We start from the raw sequence: 25362 nt of genomic DNA, 5'->3' as shown, positions 1-25362 counted from the left end.
CAATCCCCTCCCATCCCCTCTCTCTCCGGATCTCCCAGGTATTAGCTTGTTAAGAGCCCGCCCTCGCCCTTGATCTCCTCCTGATGACTGATCGTTTCCCCCTATTGTTTCTCTCCCTCTCTCCACGGAACAGGTCCGAAGAAGGAGTCAGGGGTGGTCGCCTCGGTTGGGGGCTTCGCTGGTGGTGGCGGTGGGGGGGGAGGCGGCGGCGGGGGCGGAGGGCCGCAGCCCTTGGGGTTGGTGGGCGGCGGGGGGGCCGCGGTGGGACCAGGAGGAGCCGCCCTCGTCGGGGAGAAGCCGTCCAAGGAGGAGGAGGAGGCGCTCTGGAGCAACGTGGCAGCCCAGGCCGCATTCCTCGGACCCAACCTCTGGGACCGGACCCTGCCCTACGACGCGGATCTTAAGGTAACAGCACCGAGGTTTCCTCGGGGAGATGGAGGTGGGTGGGGAACCGCGAGATATTCATTCATTCGCCAACGTGGACCCTCGAAGTGAAAGCAATATTGTGGTGGCAACAATTATCGGGTATTTAGAGTAATATCGACCGTATTCCATTGTCCATTGTTCAGGGAACTAAAGTATCTAAATATCTAAAATACATTGTGCAATATTTTTATAAATAGGCGTATGTGTTTCATGTTGTCTCCAGACATATTAAAGTAATTGATAAGTGAGGCAGTGATTTTGAAAAAAGTGTTGACAAAAAATATCTGCAATATGATGATCATGTATTCGTCTTCGCCCCTTCCCCGACTTTATGATTAAGTCTATGCTCATGTTATCATCCCTGTAGCATATCGGCCATATCATATGGACGATATGGTTATATACCAAGCGGATAAAAAATAATTTGATACCAAATGGTAGTTTATCATATTGTATCCCCGCCACACGCCCTTGCGGCGGCTTGTTGGGTATTAAGTAGATGTAGATGTATCCTAAAGGTCACTCAATTTGTTATAGAAATTATTTGTGTATCTCGTGTTACGTCCACGTCATATTGACCATATCTTTATATCGACAGTAGTAATGGACCTCAACATATGGTTAATTATTATTAAAATGAAAACTATCGAAATCGTGTAGATACATGTATAGATAAATCACACGATTCTAGGTGGCTTTAACTGCACGGTTAAATCGTTTTTATATTTTATCCTGTCAAAAATAATTGTTATCCAAAACTTTCTGAGTAACTTAATCGTTTCGGAAAAGTATTTATGGCTGAGCTTGATGCGTCGACACATTTAAAAGCAACCGGATCACTTTGCTGTTTTTCTTTTTAGCCTTAGTTGTTCACATCTACATCCTTACCCTTCAGGCCGAAACGAGGGCCTGAGACAGGAGTTTTTAGGTTGCCAGCTGTTGGAGTAATTCTTCATTCATTTGCTGTAAGTTATGTATTTTATTTACTGTAATTTCATTATTATGTTATTTATTGTTGTGGTTTTGAATTAAATTGTGCGAGGGAAAAATGATTCCTTTTAGTCAGTTACCCTTAACTTCTCTTTAAGTTCTTGGCTGCCAATATAACTGAGCGTTAAGGACTATTACACCAGTGTCAGCGTTAAAATCGAATGATATACACTCTTCTAAATGTCATCTCGCGCCTGTAATTATCGTGTTTCTAGCCTCCAGTAACGCGTGCTTCCAGTAACAGCGTGACGCTTTCTGTTTGTCCGTAGCGTTTCTTCACGAGAATGGCAACTTTTATTTCTGTAATGTTTAATTCCATGATTGAGTCCTTCTGCGAAGGGACCCATTAACTCGACGCGTAATCAATGTTCGGCCATAATTACTTAGGTTTGACTGGATTGGATTGTCTCAATTTGCTATATTTAATGCTCTCGAAAACATCCCCTTGAAGCAATCCAAATTCTTCTATGCCGTTCCTCACGCAATTCCTCCGTTTACTCGATTCCCTCTGATTTCCTTCTCTGCCTCTTCTTTCACCCAGTCTTCGTCTCCCTGAGTACTTTCCAACGCATTCCTCATTCCACGAGGGAAAACCAGCTAAGTTTGTTTGTTACACTTTGCATTGGTACCACTTCTAGGCTAATTTTTATGAGTATTTTCCGTATTTTATCTATCAATCTTACCCTACGAATTTATCTTAAAATCCTCATTTATAACATTCCCAGCGCCTATATTTGTTACGTGTAGTGCTAGTTGTTGGGTTGGCCCAAAACTCTGAACCAAGTGCATGGATGGTCTTATCATGTTGCTACACATATGTATTATATATATATATATATATATATAGTATATATATATATATATATTATATAACATTTATTTTATTATTTATATATTATATATATAACATTTATATATATATACAATTTATATCTTTATTCACGGTATATAGGTCAATGTACAGGGTGCGTTCCGAAAGTAATGCAATTAAATTTCCGCGCTACTCCTATTGGACGGAGTGAGATCGAATTGCTTGAAGTAGGTGGGGGGGGGGGACGCAAAACTTTGCCGCGAAACCGGTCTCAGTGCTCTCCAAACTGTGGAAGCGGCAAGAAGTTATTGTTAGCCTATGCACGCCGACCGTGTCACGAAAGAAATGGAATCGACGATTGAACACCGTTACACGATTACTAAGTTTCGGGCTAAACTGCAAAAATCTCTTGAGGAGACTGACAAAATGATTCGAGAGGCTTACGGGGGACTCTGCTGTGTCCTACTCACAAGTTTTCAGGTGGTTAAAGGCCCTAAAGGAGAGCCGGGAAGAGGTTCACGACGAACAACGCTCTGAGCGGCCGTCAACCAGCAAAACCGACAACAATATGGCTCGTGTTCGACAATTGTTGGACTCTGACCGTCGATTGAATATCAAGATGGTTAGCAATGAACTTAACTTGTCGTTCACTGTTGTATTTCGCATTGTAACTGAAGATTTAGCGATGAGGAAAGTGTGCACCAAGCTCGTGCGACAACCAGAAGACCAACCGAGCGGAAATTTCAAGTGAACTTTTGAAACGTATTGAAAATGAACCTGATTATTTGGACAACGTCATCACTGGCGATGAAACCTGGGTTTTTCAATACGACCCAGAAACAAAACGCCAATACTCTGAGTGGCACACCGACCAGTCTCCCAAGTCCCAAAAAGCAAGAATGAGCAAATCAAAAGTGAAAACAATGTTCATTGTTTTTTTCGACAGTAAAAGGAGTAGTCCATAAGGAGTTTGTTCCTCAAAGACACACAGTTAAGGCTGCCTACTTCGTGGATGTGCTGAAAAGACTCCGAAAAAGGGTCATCAGGGCGAGAAAAGACATCCGCTACCTGGCAACTCCATCACCACAACGCGCCTTTTCACAACGCACTGCGAGTCCGCGAGTTCCTGGCCAAACACCAGGTGCCAACGTTGCCCCAACCCCCTATAGTCCTGACGTCGCCCCAGCAGATATTTTTTATTCCATTGAAGAGATCCAATCAGCCGTGACGAAGACCTTGCGAGAAGTCCTCGAAGACGCCTTCCAGGGCGCGTACTGGTCATGGCAGAGTCGCCGGAAAAATGAGTAGAGGCCCAAGGACAGTACTTTGAAGAATTTTAAGTGTTTGTGCAAATCTGTTCAATAAATTAATAAAAAAATAATTGCATTACTTGCGGAACGCACCCTGTATATATGATATGTCAATATACAATATGTATGTATGGTCACTGTATACACATTGACTATTAGCTTTATAAGCATCACATTTTCGTAAGTGACCTGAATTTTCGCACAATTGTCACCTGGACGTGAGTAAAAATTGGATAGGTGCTATAAATATCGAGATTCAACAGAAAACTGTCTTGTTTGCCCCATATCAGTGGAAAATCAACTGAATTCACTGTGCCTTACTGGAATACCGTCAAAACACTATCCCCACAATCAGAAAAGTTAACAATCAGGAATCATTCTCGACTGGAAACTCATTGTTTACAAGCAAATGTTTAGCTACTCACCTCCAAGTTTAAAAATAACCATTCCTCCCCACTGCTGGTGAATGTATTCCAAGTAATGAAGGAACTCCATCAAATATCACCACAGAAAATGAAATTATCACTCAGGAAAACTTATCTATTCATAAATTATTCTTCAGTCGTATCTTGAGTTGAGGAACGGGCTTTCAATTCTTCGTTCCGACAAAAGAAAGGGTTGCAGGTGTGTCAAAACAAAATGTTAAGACAATTCGTTGGTAGTTTTACTCCAACAAAGACCCACACATGGGAAAAGGTGTATAACATATATTTCCACGAAGTCTTCGCCAATGGTGGAAAAACAATTTACCAATTGATTCGATACGGCAAATCGTAAACCAATCATCGAACATCATGATCCTCGACCCCGGATTCTATCCTCAAAAAGTATTTGTCTCCGCCTCCTTTCAAATTTAAAAAATGAAAATCCATTGAGCCAACATCCACCTTGCCTTGCCTTGAGAGGGTCAAGGTGTGTACAAGTCTTCTCCCATTCTCCTACCACATCCCCCTCCACGTCTCATTGCCATTCACGGTTGGCTGCTAGGTACCCGTTCACCAGTTCTGCAAACAATGGCATTAGCCAACGCGAAATTAGTCCTGCAAACATCTTCATGAGCAACGTCCCAGTAGCCCACCCTTTTCCCGCCCGAACCCACATAACTAACGCTTGATTTTACATGATTAGTATCGTTTTGTTACGGAGAGATTCCTTGAATATATTTCATGTTTAATATGCAATGCTTGCTACCTACCTTATTAACTTTTGTTGAGTTATGATTGTAAAATATTTTTTCCTGAAGTTATTTATTTTTTTAAATTTCATGTGAGTTCATGAACTTATTGCATAAATATTTGCCAAGTTTACAAAGCAAATACTCTAGTCATGCAGTTGATTAAGCGCTGTGGTTATTTTTAATTTGTAGATAGGTGGTCAATTAAGCAAATGATGATGATGCATCACCTTACAAGTGGCACAAATGCAGAATAACTATTATGACGAAGTATTCACGCTCTTGCAGGCTTATTTCACCGTTGAAAAGGTCGTACAGACGTTGCAACTGCGGCTAGCGTTCAGTATGGAATATTACCAATTTTGTGTTTCCTCAGCATGCGCGCGAGGTTACATAACACGGGCAAAGACCCGTATCCTAGCTCGTCTGGTTTAAATATGTAGTGGACAAATCTAAAGCCGTATAATACCTTCTTTTCTGTTGTTGAGACCACCTCAACGTTCTTAATATTTCGGTAATACAATTCTACATATCACTTTATTCCTCTAAGGTTCCTTTACGATTGGCAAACTTCGTTTTCTTAGCTCTCTTTCGCCCAACTTGAAAACATTAACCCTTTCAATGCATTTATAATAAACGCAAAATACTATTCTCCTCTAGCCTGGGAAAAGTTCGACGGCAGTCGTGAAAAATAGTAACACGAAAAGCCAGAATTGGGCCAACGAGCTGAAAAATCATTTGTAAAGCTTTTAAATATGGAGTGGAGATCTGAATGGACCCGATACCAGGTCTGTTAAGGGAAAAGGGTAAGCATGGATCAGGGGTATTTTAAGATCTGGGTATTGAGAATAATTGGGAATATAAAGTGGGCAGAGAGGTAGGAGTAAAGACGAAGTTTTAACTGTGGTGGACGAAGAGAGGAAGTTGTTTGGCGAAATTCAACGACAACAAGAAAAGTGGGAATAGGAGATATTTAGAAACGGTGGACTGTGAAATACTGTGATACAATAGAGAATTATGGATAAGAGGGAGGATGAGAATAGACATGTTGGGTGGCATGATAGTTGGTAGATGGTACAACGAACTGAAAAACGAAATAACATGCGTCAAAATAGAGGAAGTCTGTGTGATAAATAGTTGCTAGGGACCGCTCAAACCTTCCGTCAAATCTGGGCGAGTCCTCTGGAAAACCCTAGCATCATCCTATCCGTGTGATTTCATTTATGGCCACCTGAAGCCTTCCTGGGAAACCGCAGGCGGCACAGTGTAAGGAGGAACCTGGCCCTGCCAACACCGAGGGTGTAAATTTCACACTCCTCACGGTTTAGCCAGAGGTGAGGACTGCTCTCACCCATCAAACCCAACTTTCGGCTTGATCCATTGTGGTTTGGTGGTGAGCCCACTGGAGCTCACCATCCGACACTAATTTATAAAATGTGACAAGCGGACAAATCGCTGGCGCACGATGGTTTCCCAGGGACAAGGGCCAGTGCATCGGCAAAGGAGTCCGCTTTTCTCCGTTAGGTACTCATGAAACTCGGATTTAAAATTCACTCTTAAACCAACCTTCCCGACGCACTACTCAAGCTTATTTATCATGCAGTCACTGGTTTAAAAAGCAATTTACTTTGACTAGCCAATGAAAATTCACAAAAACCGGAAGAACTATGAATAAAATGTGGAAAGGAATTTGCATGGAATCTAATTGAGTTCATTGAAAGCTCATACTTTGCCATGGTAAAATCTCCGCCTATGAAATCAAACCATGCATAGTATTTCATTTTTCATGATTTTTACCAGAAGGCCACATTACTGTTTAAACTGAAAATCGATAAAATTAGGCTTTTATCTGGAATCAAAATTTAAATTTCGTTGGGTTAAAACATTGACTTTAACTTTTACGATTCCAGTGATAATATTAGGATCATATATAAAGTAATTTGATGGGGGTGTCGAAAACCATCGGGAATTAATTCTGGGCGCACCATCCAGTAGCCTAACGCTCTATCTACTGGACTACCACACCATTAAAAATAAAGAATGCAACAGAAATGTATAACTGCACGCATGTATTGCAACTTTATTGAAAGAGAGAATCAAGGAAAAAAATATAATTTCCGTAGTCTTTATTTCACGTAGCTTGAGGGAACCGGGCGAAAATATGGCAAAATCGTCACGATAAACCATGAAAAAATATGTGTTGTGCATAGTTACAGCATCATGCCCTATAAAATGGTAAGTACCGTCATTTTAGTCCAGAGAATTGTGTACAATCTCGTTACGCATGGCATCCTTCCTCCACGTTTCCGTGCTGCGTCACCGTCTGGTTATATTTCCCCCCAGCCTAACCCTTTAATACATTATAAGTAGGTGAATACTCTTGCATAGGTGTAAGAAAACTAAAAATTAAAACTTAAGGTCAGTTCAACTCTATGTATATCGTGGCATTTTACTAGACGCCGCCGGCTATGGTTGGTCATGGTAAGGGTTTGAACCTTGTATTTAGGCGTGATTTCTCCGGGAAAAGATGGCCACGTACACAATTACGTGAAAAATATTTTTAAAAAAGCTTAAAATTCATCGAATTTCCGAGATTAACCTTTCGAGCAACATTTTCTCGCTAAGCACCTGCATAACGAGTTTCGGAAGTCTCGGCATCTCCGGCCTTGGATATTTCATTGCTTTATCGAGAGCAATCGTTCCTGGCCGATGATGTTTGTCTTTCAATAGTCACCGGCAACTGATCAATTTAGTGCGCTGGCCGTAATTAACTCTACTTGTTATGTTTCGTAATTGAGTAAATTTTTTGTAATGTAATGGAGTAACGAAGTTTTTGATCTTACTGCGTCCACTCTACTCTAACCCTCTTTTGACTTTGCCATTCCCATGACTGCTTCATCTTGGAGGTCGCAGTGACTTCCATGCTTAATCCCCATCGCGACGCTTCCGGAACACTAGCGGCATAACTGGAGGGCGGCTTATTCCCCGAAGATTCGTCTTGGCGCTTGTGTTGAATTCGGAGGTTTGCGCAGAAATATAGCCTCCGGGGAAACGCTTACTGTTGGACTCCTGGTTGAAAGGCACTCATTACAAGCCCTTGGAAAACTGGGTGGACATTTGGCGGGAAATGATAAGCTGGGACTCCTCCCAATATTTTTCTCCTCTGATTCGGTTTTGGAATTCTCCATGATATCCTTCACATTCTTCTCTCTTATATGTCCATCAAACCTTCCACATCAGTAGTTTTGGTCCGACAGGCTCCAATTTCGGGTCCGATAGTGATCGATATGTAATTGCCTCGAGACGAAAGCAAAACGGAAGGGGAAGATTAGTGTCGCCTCTTTGAGCGGTAGTTCCTCAATGTAGCAGAATACGCAGTTTTTGCACTCGCGTTTTCTCCAGGGACGGTTCCTGCCTTTACAACCTCCGATGCTCGAAAAGAATTTTGTATTCTTAGATTGTTCAGTTGTAAATACCTGTCAAACGTCCCCTTTTCCCAAAGGAAAAATTCGATAGATAAAGATAAATATACCTTTCTTGGTCGCGTGTTTATAATTTTTAATCTAATGATAGAAATTATTTGGTTGGAGCTATTCGTTATCACGCTTAAACACACCAAAAATTATTTCATGCGTATATAATGCACATTATGATTATGTCATAGCCTCGGTTATCCTTTCACACTATGCACTTTATAATGTTCAAATTTAGAATCAGTAATAAAATATTTTTCGTGAACAATTCATAGAACTTTCGCTTAAATTTGAAAAATGGTCCTTTATTAAACTCGGAACTTAAAAATTGTGCAAACAAATTAAACTATAACACAATGAGGAGTAGAATGACATCGTATTTGTCAATATGTAACTGACTTTATTCTTGGGTAATAACCATATAGCTCATTCCTAATGACGACAGCTTATCTTAGTATCCAGGCATGTGAAGAAATTAATACATGATTAAAATATAATACTCTACATTTTGAAATCATATTTGGGAAACACGATTTACTTGATGCGTTCGGTTTTTTGTATTTTTCATGTTGTTTTGACTTCGGGGTTGATTTAAAAAATTAAGATAAGTAATAATTTTACATTTTTTTATGCCTGGCGATGTGCACCTTGATAATCGTTACTTCTTCAGCGTGCAAGAGCATAATATGACATTGGAAAGAAGTTAAACTTAAAGAGAATTGTTAGCTTAGCATTTTTATTGATATGCATTGATTCTTTCATTTCATTTCTTTGCTTGTTTGCCTTGAAGGAGTGGCAGATAAATGTTCAGAGGTTTTAACTCTTACATTTCAATTGAATTCCACTGATTTTCGGGGAAGAAAATCATACGTTTGTATCACTATGTCATCCAGCATACGTTTGTTTTATATCATCATACAATTTACTTCTATCCTATCAAGTCCTGCAAAAATACGAAATATTTTGTTATTTTAAATTCAAAAACTAAACACAGTACGTCCAAAGCAAAACCGTGAAATATCGATGGTTTAAACTTCTCCGTTTATTCGGAGGTGAGAGGAGACACATCACGTTTGAATGGAGCGCTCTATCGTGAAATGACAGGTCAGGAAGATTAAGAGACGAAAGAAAGCTGGGATTTTCCTTCGTAATTTCGGATCCTAATACACATCAACACATGCAAATCCTGCGACGACCCGTCCCTCAGAACTCCACTACATTCTCCCAGTGTATGGATGTAGCTGTGAACGAGGAACAAAGTAAGTATGGGGTGGGTGACAAAAGGCAGAGGGCGATGAGGATGCCCACGAGTCGCCGACGCGCGGATTTCAATCGCGGGAGTCGCTACGTGAGAAGGGTCAGAGAGGAAAATCTCATGCTGTCCTACAGTCACAACCTCCTCCTCCATTCTCTCGTATCTACCATCCAAAATCCCTCTTTATTCTCCCTCTCTCAACCCGCACCAGCGCCGAGATGCCATAGAAATACACCGGTCGCACTTGACGTTCGGTATCCGTGGGGACTGGCGGAGATTACCAAAGGGGATTACTTAATTCTCGTGGCATGCTCAGGCCCGTGTAGTCAGAGCTGCCTTAACTCCGTTCCGCGTTTGAAACGCATTTCCTCTCCTTTGACCATACCTCTCCCAGTAAAAGAGCATTTCACGCCTTTGTGCCTGCTGACCAAAGCCACTGCGAGAGGTTACCTGATGGTATTCCCGGCAAAGAGCGAAATTTAGAATAAGGAACGACGAAGTACATAGAAGAAGAGCAGAGGACAGGACCATATGGAGAACTCTAAAACAAGAAATAGATGGATTGGACACACATTTAGGCGCCATTGATTGATTAGGAATATAATAGAAGGAAATATAGAAGGGAAGACTCCACGTGAAACACTAAGAGGCATAGGACAAATTAAGAAGGAAGTAAAACAGAGAAGTTATCTGGGATAGAGGGAATTGACATTAAATGAAGTAGAATGGAGAACTGCAGTAAACAGTAAGTAACTCGATGAGGTAGATGAGGCGAGACTTCCGATGTGTTATCATCGTGTTTTGTTATTTTTTCAACTCACTCAGAATGAGCGAGGTCTTCCCCTTGGGTCGTGCTCTAATTTGGGGAACAGCTTTACTCGTGCGATTTGATAAATTGGAATGAAGAGCCAATGAGGGCGAGGTGGAAGGTCAGAAATGGTGTGGGCGCAGTCGTTGATGACCTCCGGCCGAAATTGCCAGTGAACTTCAATATTTTGGTCATGCCACCGCACATTAAATTTTAATTTAATTTCGATGCAATCATTAGTATGAAGGAAGTAATTTTTCCTTCGTCATAGCCAATGTTTTTCTCGATATCGATGTATCACCATGAGGTAAAAGCTTTTTATCATCATGGTCCGTCGTTATGTCAACGCCTTGAAGCTGGATATCGCATGGCCTTGCCCTTCGTTTTTGCTGGCAATATATGCGATTCTCCGCGGATGTTGACACGTGGCAAAGGAAAATCCTTGTACCATCAAATAAATGGAGACAGGGACTCCTCACACTCCCCACCTTTAGTCACACTGCCGCGATCTCAATAAAGTAGCACCGTTTATGGCGCTTCGGTCCCTCGCAGCGTCACATTTTTCTCGCACGGGTGTTCCTCTTTGGTGTACCGAAATTTACGTGGCTTCAGAAGTGAAAAGATTCTATTAATCCATGTATAAAATGGTTAAGGAATCGCTGTGTGGTTTGTCCCGGTTGAAAAGAGGGTTGTGAATGCTGGAGGAAAGACGTGTCCTGTAGTGGAGCCACGAATTACTGCTCTTGAAGCTCCACATTCTATTGGATCATTAACATACTCGTAGAGTGTGCATTTTAAAGATATACTTAAACCAATAGTAATATGCTTAATTTTAGTGATAACATAGCGATATAATTACAGGCTTGTGTGAGACTGGTTTGGATTTAATAATTTGAAAAAATAAACAAATCATCAATTATGAAAAGAGCGAGAAGACTGGCTGGAATTTGATCGCCTGGCGAATGATTTTGTGGAAATTTTCAGTATTTATGGTGAAAAAAATATTTGTACACAATGTTATTGAGATTCATGACCTGCTTTGCTTCGGCGCTAAGGTTTAATTTAAAGACGGTATAAATTCATGTAGGAATCTGACTTTTTAATACAACGATAGTCTCGTAAATGCTGTTTAGAACGAAAATTAACTTGTTCATTTAGGGAAGGATGCTTATATTAGTTACGTAACACATTCAGTTGTTGTTGAAAAAGGTATTTTGCCTTGGATACGCAATGCGTTTCAACGTTTTGACTTATTCTTCATTAGCGAACAGGATGTGATTTCATTTACCCTTCTCGAAGATTTACTCTCGTATCTAAGACTTGGAAACACTACGTGCATTATAGGGCATAAAGTAGACCAACTCTGTTTCATTTAGTGTTCCCTGTACAAATTTAATGAGCAACGAATAATATGTAACAAGTTTGAGTTACGTTTACCACCCAACAAGAGAACCAAATCCTCTGGCCAGGACAGTGGCTCAGGGTTCGCCGAAGCGCTTTTAAAATTCACTCCCCTTCCTCTGGGATCAACCTATCCTCTTGATGCAAGATGTAAAAGTCAGCCCATTACAATTAATTTATGGCCGTGTTTGCGTGGCTTACTTTGGATCTGGGAGTTGGGGTTTTGTCCAGGGCGTTCCCCATGGCGTTTTTAATTAATCTTTTCGGTGTTGCTTTGCCCAGGAATATTAATGCACTAATCTGTTGTCAGGGCCGTCCATCTTCCCTTTTTCCTCCCCCACCTCCTCCGAGGAACATCCAACTCTTAGGTGAAGGCTGCTTTTGAATTTCCCGGATCAGCTCTGGCCTATTTAGTTAAAGTTTTACGTTAGAACGGGTGGTGGCCTGCGCAAAGGAGAGAGGCCTGCACGTCTGAGTCAGGGCCGGCGTACATGTGGAGGTGGCAAGGTGCTTGCCAGGGTCTCAAGATCTCTAGTTGATCAGGGAGAATTGGGGGAAGGGGGGTGTGGCTCCCACCTAACCAGCTATCAGTTAGTGACATAAACACTTGCGGGAAGACATGCCCATTGATTTGTGTCCAAGGGTATGGCGGGTCCTGCCATGAGGGCGAAGTATGTAGGGGGATTAGAGCGGCATTCTCCGTGCCGCCGACGACTGCTGCCGCCGGAACGCAAAATACCTTCAGAAGCAAGTACAAAAATTACCAACGGGGTGGCTCTTCATCCGCATATCCTTGCGATATGATTACCCTGTCCATTCACTACAAGAGTTCGAAGGTTGATTTTTGGTAGTGAGGGCAGAGCTTGCCGCGGGCCCTGTCTCAAGGGGTATGAAATTCATAAATCGAGGACAAGGGTTTTCAGTTCCTTTCTATTTGTCACCACTCAATTTACAGATCGGTAATTAAGTCATGAGTAGGTTTTGTGTAAGATACCAAATGTTCTCAATGTGTGTACATATCTGCCCTTTTTAATCAGAATTCTTTCATTAACCATACCCGTTCGATTCTTTGGTGATCTACAGTATCTCTAAGTGTTTCCGGATTCTTTTCTTACTACGGCCGGACAGGAGTATGTGGACCTGGACGAGTTTCTTTCGGAGAACGGTATCCCCGTGGAGGGCGAAGCAGCGACCTCACCAGGTAGCGGCGGCAGCGGGACGGAGCACCAAGCCCACGCCCTCGCCGCCGCGGCTTCCAGGACGGCGTCCTCGTCCACGCCCCCGCACCAGCAGCACCAGCACCACCACGGCCAGCATCAGCATCACCAGGGCCAGCAGGCTCAACCACCGTTGCCCGAACCAGACCAAGGGGAGGACTCCCTCCCGAGGAGGCCTCGATCGCGATCGCCGCGCCCCGAGTCTTACGACGGCGGCGACGAGAGGCACTTTCCCAGCTCCCAGGTGATTGCAAAGCCACCGACGGGCATTTTGTCAGCCGCGTATCCACGTGGGGACGGGGATTTTTTCTTAAAATTCCCAATATGTAACTTATTAGTGTCATGAGGACTGGTTTAACAAATCTGTGACAACTCAACTTCAACACCAATTAATTCGTCAGATACAATCCCTCAAATTCTAACGTAGAGTGCAGTAACTCAGAAAAGATGGTATAATATTCCAAATGACCAATTAATTTTCAATTCCTTATGCGCATAGGAAGTGATTTAGAAGTGGTATTTGATCAGTTGCTGTGTAGTTCTTTGCAATTTTAGGGTGCCCTGCAAAGATAGTTATGGTGATAGATACCATTTTAGACTCTCTTACCATGCATTCATGTTTTGAGCTAGGAAGATTAATCCTTCCCTACACGTTTTTATAGATTATGTTAATCTGATATATTTCCAACAATAAATACCATTCCTGAAAAATCCTAATTCTGAGATTAGTGGAATTACCAATTTTTCTATGAAATCCCCTAAATTAATAGTCTACAAAGACTCGTAAAGAAGTCAACTACTTCTGGAGAAGCAAAAAAAAGTTAAGTATGAGGGGCCTTATTAGCTTGTCACTTAGTGGCAGAAACTATCCTTTCTTGGTTTAATTGTCAAATAGTAGAGGAAGACACTCATGGTAGTAAAGGAATATCAATTGCACATTATACTAATATAAAATTAATGAACTTCATCTCCTAGCGGTTGCATCTGGAGGTACTTTTAGGAGGCTGCATTAAATAATCAACCCACTTTTATTTGCATAAGTTTGCTGAACTCAGAGCTTTTCTCTACTCCCCAGTTAAATCTGATGTTCTGGATCCCCCAGGGATACTGATTGGCCATCCTAGGCATGTTATCCAGTATCCCTAAGGTCAATGGATCAGTTTGTGCAACACTCATGCCTGAGACAGAATTTGAATATTCTTCTAAACTCTGTAACTTGGCCCCTTATTAAAATTGAAATTTTTCATGCTTTCAAAGTGACTGCCCTTACTTGTAGTAGAAATTGTATTGCCACAAGACAGCACATGTATGCACATTTGTATGACAAATAGCAGTATTGTAAGTTGAAACACATTAGAATACTGGAAGTGACTTGTTGTAAGGCAAGGCTATGCATGAGCTGCCCCTGCTATGTATTGAAAATCAGAATTGTGAAAGATATAGGCCAGGATTTATAATGGCATGTCAAACTGAAGGTTAACTTCAACCTCCAGTAAAATCCAGAATTCAGTTTTATGATGACTAGTTTAGTTCAAAATCAACTGTTAAACAGCTGAATCTCTTGTGGATGATGTTGTCAGTTAAGGATCTAAAAAATATCAACTAAGGGTTATAGAAATATTGCGAACCATCCCAGAAAAGAAATCATCACCAGTATTACTTCAGAAAGTTTAGAACCAAAATTTATTGCATGGAAAAATTGAATATAGAGAGAAAAGTCGGGAGCTATTTCCTAAAGTCAATGAATGGGCAAAATATTGTTTTGTTTCATTCTAATTTCATCCCTTATACAGATATTAATGCATCGCTGTTAATGGCCACTGTTCTGTCTAAATATTTGCGAGAGATGGGAGGAGGAGATAGTCCTATGATATAAGGGTGAAGGAGGCTAAGAAGAGAGGGCAAATGTCTCTTGTTGAATGTCAAGGAGATCTTCTTTTGCTCTTGCATGGGCAATGAGCACCAGAGTGGTGAACATGGTAGGGGACTTAAGAAAAACTTATCTTTGGCTGGTTCTTGTCATTGATGGAAGCTATTCTCGCATGCAAATTAGAGTACATTTTCCTGCTCCATTGCATAAATAATCAATGTCTGTGTATATATATATATATATATATATATATATATATATATATATATATATATATATATATATATATATATATATATAATTGCCAAATGTAATGTTCTCTGGAAAGAATGTTCTAGTTGCTAAATTGGCATCAATCCCATTTTTTCCACCTTTTGATTTTGTATTTTTTTCTTCAACTTTTACCAGTTTTTCAGTTGTTTTGATGAAACTGTATGTGTATGCTTTTAATCAACAATGGAATAAAGAGAAACATTGTAAACTATAAGGACATGATAGGCACATGTTAATTCATGGAAATTTTTGAAACTTCGTGGTTTTTTTTAAAGATGCAGAATTAAAAGAAATTACTTTATAATTACTACATCAAAGTTTGTGACTCTTTTGCTTTATTCTATATAGAACAAAATATTAATATCTTTCCATTTCTTTCTTCCTTTTTACTTCTCATTATAATATCAACCAAACTCTCAGGACAATGTAGTGAAAGTGGAGCACTCTAGGGGTAGAATGCTTCGTTGCTCACCCCAACCATCCCTATCATCTGCTGTGAATCCCACCACTCCTGATGCGGACACGGTAGCCTTACTCTCAGGGTGTGTTGCTGGGCCACCATCTCCAGCAGACTCAGGTAAACAAGATTAACCTTGTCAATTTGCCAAGCATCATGCATAATTACACATGACATTATCTCAATGAGGTTAGGAATTTTTCAGGTTTGGAAAATAATATTTTTCAATTTAATCTCTCTTCATCTCAAGATACATTTAAAATTCCATGGATTTTCACAATTCCCATAGGTGAAGTTTAAAAGTTAGAGAAAACCAAACTGAAGAGGATCATGTATGCATAGGATGGACAGATCTAGGATTTTTTTATCTTAAAAGTGTTTGAAGAAACTTGGTATATATAATGAAAATGTTAGAATTAAAATGTGATAAACGATTGATCATTTTATAATTCAGCTAAACCTACTTTGGTAAAAATGTATAAAATAATTAAAAATGTCTGTCCATTTAATTCTTATTTTTTGTTATTTTGAGAAAATAAATTCCTACTGAGCTCTGAGATCTAATTTCAAAAAAATATTTGGATTCAAAGTCAGTTACAAGTACTATGTTAATATCCACAGGATCTGATCTGACCATCCTATGGGTCGCAGTAGTGTAGGGGTAGAGCATTGGACCACTAACTGGAGGGCCTGGGGGTTCAACTCCCAGGCACGCCTCTCGTGTACACTCAGCTCCTCTCAAGCTGTGTAATTTTTCGGGCTCCAGATCTTCCTAGGAAACCATAGCTGGTACAGGGAAAGGAACTGACCCTCATACCCAGATGTGTGAATCTCACATGCTGTCAGGCAGTACTGGGTGTTCTTTACCATCAGCTACCAAACCGACCCTTGGGTTGATTATTGTGTTTATGGTTTTTATGACCATCCCATGCACACATATACATGCACAGACACATACAACTGATGTAAATATTTGTTTTTTCAATGGTTTTTAAGGAGAGGAACCTGTCGTTTCCCATGTTCATTACAATTTTTTCCATTTGTTTTGGTATGAAATTTAGTAAAATGAAATCATTATAATTTTCAATGCTACTGAAGAAATAAGCAATTTTTCATTGCCATATTTAGCTTTATTTCACTGTCTTTGTCAAAATTACTTGAACATAACAGTCAGCTACCTCAGTCTGAAGGTGTGGTTAGAAACAGTGGAAGTATTATCTGAAAAAGTGAATGAAAATAATTATTTACCAGTCAGGACCTTATTATTCCAAATTATATTAATATAATAAATAAAATAAAATGATGTGTAATTTTTTCCAAAGGTGCTTTTTAAAAAGGTTCCTACAGTATATTTGTAAAAAACCTCTAATACTGCTTCAAAACAGTCACACAAATTCAATTAACTCTATTTTATGATGCTTGAGAAAAGAAGCAACTGAAAAATTGATAGACTTGTAAAAATGTTTAGAACAGGAAATAAGGTGCTTCATGTTTTGAATGATATATATAGCCTCATTTATGAGAGCTGAGAGCGTAAGTGAGCTTGAATTTTAAATTGGATGAGTAAACTTGATTTCTAATGACACAATCAGATAAGATAGTTTTATGTCCTTATGTATTGATTTGTAATACTTCTTTGTTATTTCAGATTTTTCTATGTCTTCATCGACAACTACTACTACTGGGCATGATTTTGATCCAAGAACTCGTGCTTTCTCTGATGAAGAACTAAAACCCCAGCCCATGATAAAGAAATCAAAGAAACAGGTACCTCACAGGAATTCAAAGGTTTATTTTAATTTCAACTGAATATGAACTTATATATTTTATAACAGCTGTTAATCTGCTTAAAAGATTTAGTTTATTATTCATGAGTAGTGCTCCTCTTTATAAATTATACAACTAGCTAATGGCATGGTTTCTTAAGTTTATGTATTTTTTAAATATTTAAACTATCACTTTACAGCTGTAAAGTGATAGTTTAAATAAGTAAGTAAGTTTTCTTGCATGATTATGCTACGTAATAATGCATTATGAAACCTTTGCTTTTCAATGTTTTTAAATGTTTAATTTTTCTGTGTGTTCATTGTGGAAAAGTAAAAGCAATATCCCCCCAAAATTAAGTCAATCTCTGTAGGCATGCAACCATTACTTTTTGCTAGATCGACTCTCCTGAGGTCCATTGCTCAAAGCTATAAGTAAATATACAAAGTCTCATATTTTACTTGTGCAGGATCTTCTCAAGGAAATAAATATGTGCCAGCACTCATCAGATCCACCTTTCAGAGAATGAGTGGTTTAGAATACTTCATATTTGGTATTTCTACATTTGTTTCAGAGGGCTTGTGAATTGACTTATAGCTCTGAGAAAAGGGCCCCAAATGGCTTGGGTAGCCCCTTCTTTGTCACTGCATTTCATCACTAAATATCAACTGTCATTATTTATCATTCTTCTTACATGGACGGTAAATGCCACCATAAGTGTATAGTTTGAGATATTAATGTAGTCTTAAATGCAGGAATAAGTTATAATTTCACCCATAAATAATTAGATGATGCATACTTTTCTCTTTGTGAATACATGGTAGAAATTACATTGCAGCAATAATTTTTTCTTAAAATCTACAGTTTGTACCAGATGACCTAAAAGATGAAAAATATTGGGCACGTCGTAGGAAGAACAATATGGCAGCAAAGCGATCCAGAGATGCCCGACGTGTGAAGGAAAACCAGATTGCTCTTCGTGCTGGGTTTCTAGAAAAAGAGGTACATATATTGATGATTATTGGAGCTAGTTACTGGCCAGGTGGATGATTGGGCTGACTTGGAAAAGGCAGTGACTTTAGACATTTGAAGTCATTACATAATTTGGGGGTCAGTTATGCATAAAATTCTCTCTAACTTTCTCTTATTTATCCTGGAATGGGAATTATGCAAAAATGAACTGAAGTCTTTAACCCAAGTCTGGTGGGTTTTATGGGTAAAGATAAAGCTAACCTGCAATTAGGCAATAATATTTGTTAAAATGCTACAGTTTTGGTGATGGGGACCAATTTCTCTTTGTAGTAGTAGTAGTAGTTTTTAGGGAGGCAACCGACAGCTAAGGTCATATGTGCAATTAGGGGCAGGAAAGGATGAAGGGTGGAGAGAAACCTGCTATCGGCATTAGGCTACTCTTAATGAAAGGTGCCAAGGGGTCCGCAGCTTAACGTCCCATCTATCAGATCGTATACTAACTCAAAGTGCCCTCCACAAATCACTTCAAGTAGGGATCGTGATACTACTGAAAAATATCTGCCACCTCCAGGATTTGAACCCAGGCCCTGTGGGTGGGAAGCCAGAATGTTAGCCACCATACTATTGCGATCCCCAATTTCTCCTCGTCTGTCACTTTTGCAGTGTCCAATGAAGCCATGAAAATGCCCAGTAAGTCACCCAGATTGAGTTTTATCACTAGGGGCTGTGATAGTCCATTGGATAGAGTCCTGGGCTACTGACCAAGGGCATGGGTTCGATTCCGGTGAACACCTCTGAGCACCCTCTGCTTTACTTATGATGTGTGATTTATTTGGTATCATATTTTTCTGGAAAACCATATGCAGCACAGAGCAAGGAACTGGCTCTGCCACCCTGTTCTGGGTATTTCATATGCCATTGGGGTTAGTATTAGGTGAACTCTACCATCACCTCTCAAACCAACCTTTGGGTTGATAACTGTGGTTTTTTCTAGTTATCCAGAAGCAGCACTAACCTCACTACTGACTAAACACTATAATACGCTCAAGTTTGATACATTATACTGAGGAACTTCACTTCTAATTTACAAAATAAATCATATCAATATTTACTTCTTTCTATTCTACATATTCCTTTTGCCAAGAAAACTTTTTCTGATATGTGAAAGCTGCCTCATAAGGAGGAGAATGCCTCCTATAAATGATGTTTTTCATGCTCTTATTGCATTTTTAAATATTTTCTGGTTGGTATTGCTGCAGTTTTAGTTCCTATGCCAAAAAAGGTAAAGGCTACATCATTTGAGGATTACAGAACAATAAGCTTGATTTCCCAGGCAGCTGAAGTAGTTCTCAGGATCATCAACAAGAGAATAGAGAGCAGGGTAAATGATTAATCAGGGGATGATTAGTTTGTTCAAGAAGGGGAGAGGCATGCATGATGCCATCGCAGTAATGAGGCCTTTTATAGGAATGATCATAGGATAAAATCAGTATTGAAGCATCAGCATGTATATGTCTGTTTTGTGGATTTTAAAAAGGTTTTTGATGAAGTAAATTAGGTAGAATTAATGAATGTATTGCAGAAAATAGGAGTAGACTGCCGAGGTAGGAGACTTATCCGCAACCTGTACAGGTTTCAGACTGCGGAGGTACAAGTGGAGGATGGAGAGTACAGATGGGCAGTGTTAGGAAGGCAGAGTGGAAGAACTGCAGTGAGGCAGGGCTGTCCATAATCACCTGCACTGTTCAATGTATATGTGGAACAAATAATTAAAGAGGCATGGGAATAACTGGAGGTAGGAATGAAATCAGTAGGATATTCACCAAACCAGTTAGGTTTGCTGATGACCAAGCTGTAGTTTGTCAGTCAGTCAAGGGGTTGCGAGCATTGCTGAGTGTATTGGAAATTCAGTGCAATAGAAATGGGATGAGAATCAATATTAATAAACCAAAGTTATGCGATTGTCCAAAAAGAAAAAGGCGAAGCTAAATATTTAAATAGGAGGGCAAAAACTGGAGTGGGTAGAACAGTTTACATGCCTAGGAAGTGTTTTGAACCCACAAGGTCGAAGTAATAGGGACGTAAGGAGAGGAATTGCGCTAGGAAAAGAGGCATTCACAAGGAGGAGGGAGTTGATGTCAGGGATATTGAGTAAGGATATTAAGTAAAGACTTGTTAAAACAAATTCCAAAGAAACTGCAGGAGATGCCGCAACAGTAACTTTTAACGGAGTCATCCGCTAATGTGCATTTCAATGCAACAATTTCAGAGTGTAAAAATCATTCGCCTTGACTGGGAGTCAAACCCAGATCCCTCAATATCCGGTGGAGTGCTTTAGCCACTTAATTCATTAATTATCATTAAGTTATTCATCATTAAGTCATTTAGCCACATTAATAATTCTATGGAATTTGTCAAAGTATTAACACCATAAGTGTTTAAAGTTGGCTTCAACCTCGTGGACAGTGGCGCCTCGCGCACGACTACGAATGCATGTGACATTGTATGTACGGTATTTCGTCACAACATCTTGTTCCTTTAAAAGCCCCAAAATTTCAGAGTTTAAGAGGACGCCTCGGTAGCTTAAGTGGCTAAAGCACTCGACCGGATATTGAGGGATCTGGGTTCAAGTCCCAGTCAAGGCGAATGATTTTTACACTCTGAAATTGTTGCATTGACTTGTTAAAACGTTGATATGGAGTGTAGTTATGTACCGTGCGGTAACATGGTCATTGAAGCTGGATGATAGGGGTAGATAGGTATAAATTGAATGGATTGGAGGCTTGTGAAATGTGGGTGTGGAGAAGGATGGAAAAGGTTAAGTGGACTGAAAGGAAAACAAATGAGAAAGTGTGAGGCATGTTAGGAAAGAGAAGATTGTTGGGAGAAGTCAAAAGAAGGCAGGAAAGATGGATTCAGGGTGTTTGGAATGGCAATGGGATTTTGAAGACTGCAGGATAGAGGGGAGAATGTTAGGCAAACAAGGAAAGGATAGGAATAGGATAGGTATGTTGGATGGAATGAAGGGAGGAAAGAATTATGCAAAATTGAAGAGGGGGCATACTTTAGTCACAAATGAAAATACTTTGTTCTTCCAAGTACATTTTATCATGCACGACCTAGGTTCCGACTTACAAAGCCATCATCAGGTAAGTTGACACCCAGGTCATGCATAATAAAATTTGTCTGGAAGAACAAAGTATTTTCTTTTCCATTATGAATTGCTTCCACAAAGTGATGCCTCAAATCATTCTATGCTTACTTGAGTGCTCAATTTCAGGTTGTGCTTTTTGTTAGGAGAGGCAAATAAATGTTACTCTGCACAATTTTTTAGGCTGTGTTGATCCAAAACCTACCTTAAATTGTGGAATACAAATAATAATAATAATTGCTGAAGTATTAATTCCATTAGTCTGAAAATTTGATGTTAAATATAGTTATCTATTAGCTATTACTTAAAATATCTAATATTTACATATTTGTCATTTTCTTGGGCTATTTTTAAATTAGCTGAAGAATTTTTTCTCTGATTCTATGTGACAGTCAATGCTTGCTGAATACTCAATATATTCACATGGAGTTTAAATTGACAAATATGTCAGTGTCACATTTTTACAGTATGCTTTGGATTTTATGAGAATTTTTCTATAGAAGTGAAACTGTAACTATTTCAGTATCGTAAGAGGAGGAAAATGAAGTGACTATATAAGATCTTTCACTTTTGTTGTGATATTTGTCTCTGGCTGTTTAATAGTTTCATAGTTTAACTGGAGATATGAATACTACAACAAATATAATGAAACATTAATGGGAATGCTTCGCCACAGATATGGATTATAATTGAATGGGTTTATGGTTTTAAATACAAATAGCAAGCTTACCAGTTTAGTAATCTAATATTTCACCCTTCTCACTGTGGAGGGTGTATTTATTTTCCACTGCACTAAATCTTTGATGCACAACTTACTTCAATTTTATTTTTATCATAAGTGTTAAGGAAACTTGGCTGATAACCACCACTTATTTACATGGAAAGAGTTTAAATTTTTCTTCCTAATCTTTAATATGTCTTCCTATTCCTTCAATAGACGGGTAGGCAGTCACATTAGACGAAAGAATTATATCCACTCGAGCATCAGAAGTAAACTTGAATCCTCTTCTATATCTGCTTTATATCTTAAATGCAGCAAATGAATGAAAATAAATTTTTGAATTTCCTTTACGTGACTAAATATTCATGTCATCCAGAATTTGAGTGTTATTTAATTTTTCAGCCATGTGCCTATATTCAATTCCTTAAAGGCCAAAAAAAAAATCTGAAAAAAACTATTGTCACTGCAATGATTAGGGTCTTCCTTGAAAATGTTTTCATGTGGAACAAAGAAAATCTAATACTCTTCTTGATCTGTCAAAATTTTGTTGAACTTTTTGGAACTTTTGGTATTTATTATTTGAATTTTCTTCAGGGATTCTTTACATTGGAGTAAAGTACTTATTTAATATAGAGTTGTAAATCCTTCATTCAGTAACTGATAATGCTGGAAAAAGTATTATTTTTGGTTTCCTAGTAAATGAAATGTATTGATTTTATTAATCTTAAAGCATTGTAGAATGTAGTCTTGAGAGACTTGGGTACTCACAGATGTAGTTGTATGACAGGATGAAGAGAGGAATTCTTCCTTGTGAGATTCTGTGCAAAAATATTTCTAATTAAATGCAATTGATAAAGTAGACAGAGAAAGTTGTGTGAAAATGTTATACATTCAGAGTCCATATCAATAACAATAGTGATAGTAAAGTTCTCTTCCCAGGCATGCAGCTTTGTTTTCCCATCTCTGGACATATTTTTTTCGTATTCACTCCCACAAGTTAAATTCTTAATTCTGAAGAATACAATAACATTCAGAAATTGACATATTTGTTTATCATAACTCAATATGAATAAGATGGGTATTCAACTACCATTTCGAGTAATTTGTTAGCAAAAATAATGTGCTTCTGGAAGTTTAAAAACATCTCATAAAATAATTCCAAATCAAATTGAAATTTTATACACAATAACGTAATTGGTATTGCTAAGTGTTGTAAAAAATCCAGACTAAGGGATCCTCAGCAATAATTAGTGAATAAGATGAAGCTATGTGATGATAGGCTCAAAAACATTGAAATAGATATTCTTGGATGTTCTCCTCCTGATGTGGTGATATTTCAAGTATTTGGAACAAAATTTAATTTCCAATGCAAAAGCATTTAACTGCTAAAAAAAAAGTTGATGTGAATCAATTGCAAATTAGCTGTTGCATTTTCTTGAAAAATGCTTCAAATCTAAATCTCACTCTTGGGATCCACTGGTTAAACTTACCAATGTGTTTTTATTTACCTAGTTCCCTCTTCTCCAATTCCAAAGTATAATATTTCACATTTAAACACTAATAAATTTACAGACCAACTAAAGGTGAGAGTTTAGAATCATTGCAGCTAACATGATGTTATCCTCAAATGGTAGGGAAGAGGAAATCAAAAATGAGAAGACTTAAGAGATGGTTTTACCTTTTGAATTAACATGTACATCTTCTGATGTCTTAAAAAACTGACCTAAATTCTGTCATAATGATACTTTCTCACTTTTGATAGGAAATCAACTAATAGGAACTAAAATGGTATTTCCTAAATATACTGCAGACTGAAATGAATTGCAATAGGCTTTCAAGAAGGGGGTAAATCATTAAATGAAAAAGTGTAACTAGACCTTCTACTCCCTCAGTTGGTGTTTCCTACTGACCTCTAAGTTCATTCTATCTCATTCATTTGCTGTTGGTGCAAACAAAAATAGCAAAGAAAAATTTGTACTGGAGTATCTTCACTCACAAAACTTCTTCATCAGATGTATCCTGGTTATATTAATGACAAACAAAATTACTTTATAATAGTGGAATACCCTTTCTCTTTTTATTAATGTGTCTTTAGGAACCATTTGGAGATAAAAAAACTAATGTTGTTTGCATGTAAATTAATTTTGCACTTTTGCACTTGATTCAGCTTAGTTCCTGAAACAAAGGGATTAGATATTTAGCTGCAATAATCTTTTTGTGTTTATTTGTTAGCAACAAAGAAACAGCATCATTAAAATTACATCATCACATTCATGCTCTAGATTTTACTCCCACAATGACTCATTCTTATACTATTTCCCTTCCTTTCAGAATGTTAGCTTACGACAAGAACTGGAGAGGCTCAAGAAAGAAAACTCCATTTTACGAGATAGACTTACAAAATATACAGAAGTATAAATTTTTAGCTGGTACCATCTGTTTGGTACCAATACTTATGACCCAATGATTATACTGGCACCAAGGAGTCAAAATAAGTGGATTTGACTTATGTTGTTTCTGAATAATGTTAGCCTGGGTTTGAGGATTTAAACAGAAAAGTTTTGCTATGGTGTTCTGTGCATTAAATGATTGCTGTGGTGTACATAACCTTGACTACATGCATTAGCCTTTGGTCAAAGATCAATGAAAAAAATGTTCACTCTTTCAAAGGAAAGGTTTTGCTGCATGCTGTTGAGTTGATGAGGTTTCAAAAGTATTTCGGTAATCTCAACTTAATGCATGATAAAAAATTGTATAGGTTACTGTAATTTTTATAAATATTTTTTTCACATTATTAAGTGATCCTAGGAAAATAAAATATTGCTTTAAAGCCTGTTGTGCTGGTGCACTTACCCAAGTGTCTTTAGTGTGGCTGTTAATCCGAATAGGCAATTAATTTTTGACGGTTTTGCTCAAATGAGGGGTTTACTATCAAGGAGTCACAGTCACTTAAGGCATTGAATATGCTAGAATATTTCGTCCAACACCATTTAAATGTATATAACAATTCATCATTGTTTTTAGTGTGCATATATGTAAAATAAGGACATGTTGTCATTGTGTAGAGAACTAAATAGTGATTGATTGATTGTATGCTAGCTTTTGAATGGAAAATGCTTTAATGCCTTGTTTTGGTAAAATAATTCCATCAAGCGAAGGCACTATGTATAAAAGAGATCTCTATTGTCTTTTGTGGATGATATATCAGTATAACTGACCATAAAAATGCCTTCTTATGCATGTGTATACATATATACATACATACGTGTGTGTGTATATATATATATAT

General features: G+C 38.6%; 1 protein-coding gene and 1 long non-coding RNA gene across 2 annotated transcripts in view; both read left to right on the top strand.

The window, feature by feature from the left end:
- LOC139692453 (uncharacterized) overlaps positions 1-188 on the top strand; it is a 682508-nt gene extending 682320 nt beyond the window's left edge. Inside the window, exon 3 of the long non-coding RNA XR_011701762.1 lies at positions 134-188. This is a non-coding gene — a long non-coding RNA (uncharacterized lncRNA). The remainder of the gene's footprint in view (positions 1-133) is intronic.
- A 28-nt stretch (positions 189-216) lies between these two features.
- LOC139692482 (thyrotroph embryonic factor-like) lies at positions 217-25362 on the top strand (the record flags this gene model as incomplete). The annotated part of the gene is made up of 6 exons (XM_071590699.1): positions 217-405; positions 12777-13109; positions 15429-15585; positions 17114-17253; positions 18094-18231; positions 24405-25362. Coding segments are annotated over 6 exons (1044 nt in total), but the record flags the coding sequence as incomplete, so codon positions are not given.

Source organism: Hetaerina americana, unplaced genomic scaffold (genome assembly GCF_022747635.1).
Source record: "Hetaerina americana unplaced genomic scaffold, ioHetAmer1.1.p SCAF_4, whole genome shotgun sequence".
NCBI lineage: Eukaryota > Metazoa > Arthropoda > Insecta > Odonata > Calopterygidae > Hetaerina > Hetaerina americana.
This window is presented reverse-complemented; position numbering and strand designations above follow the sequence as displayed.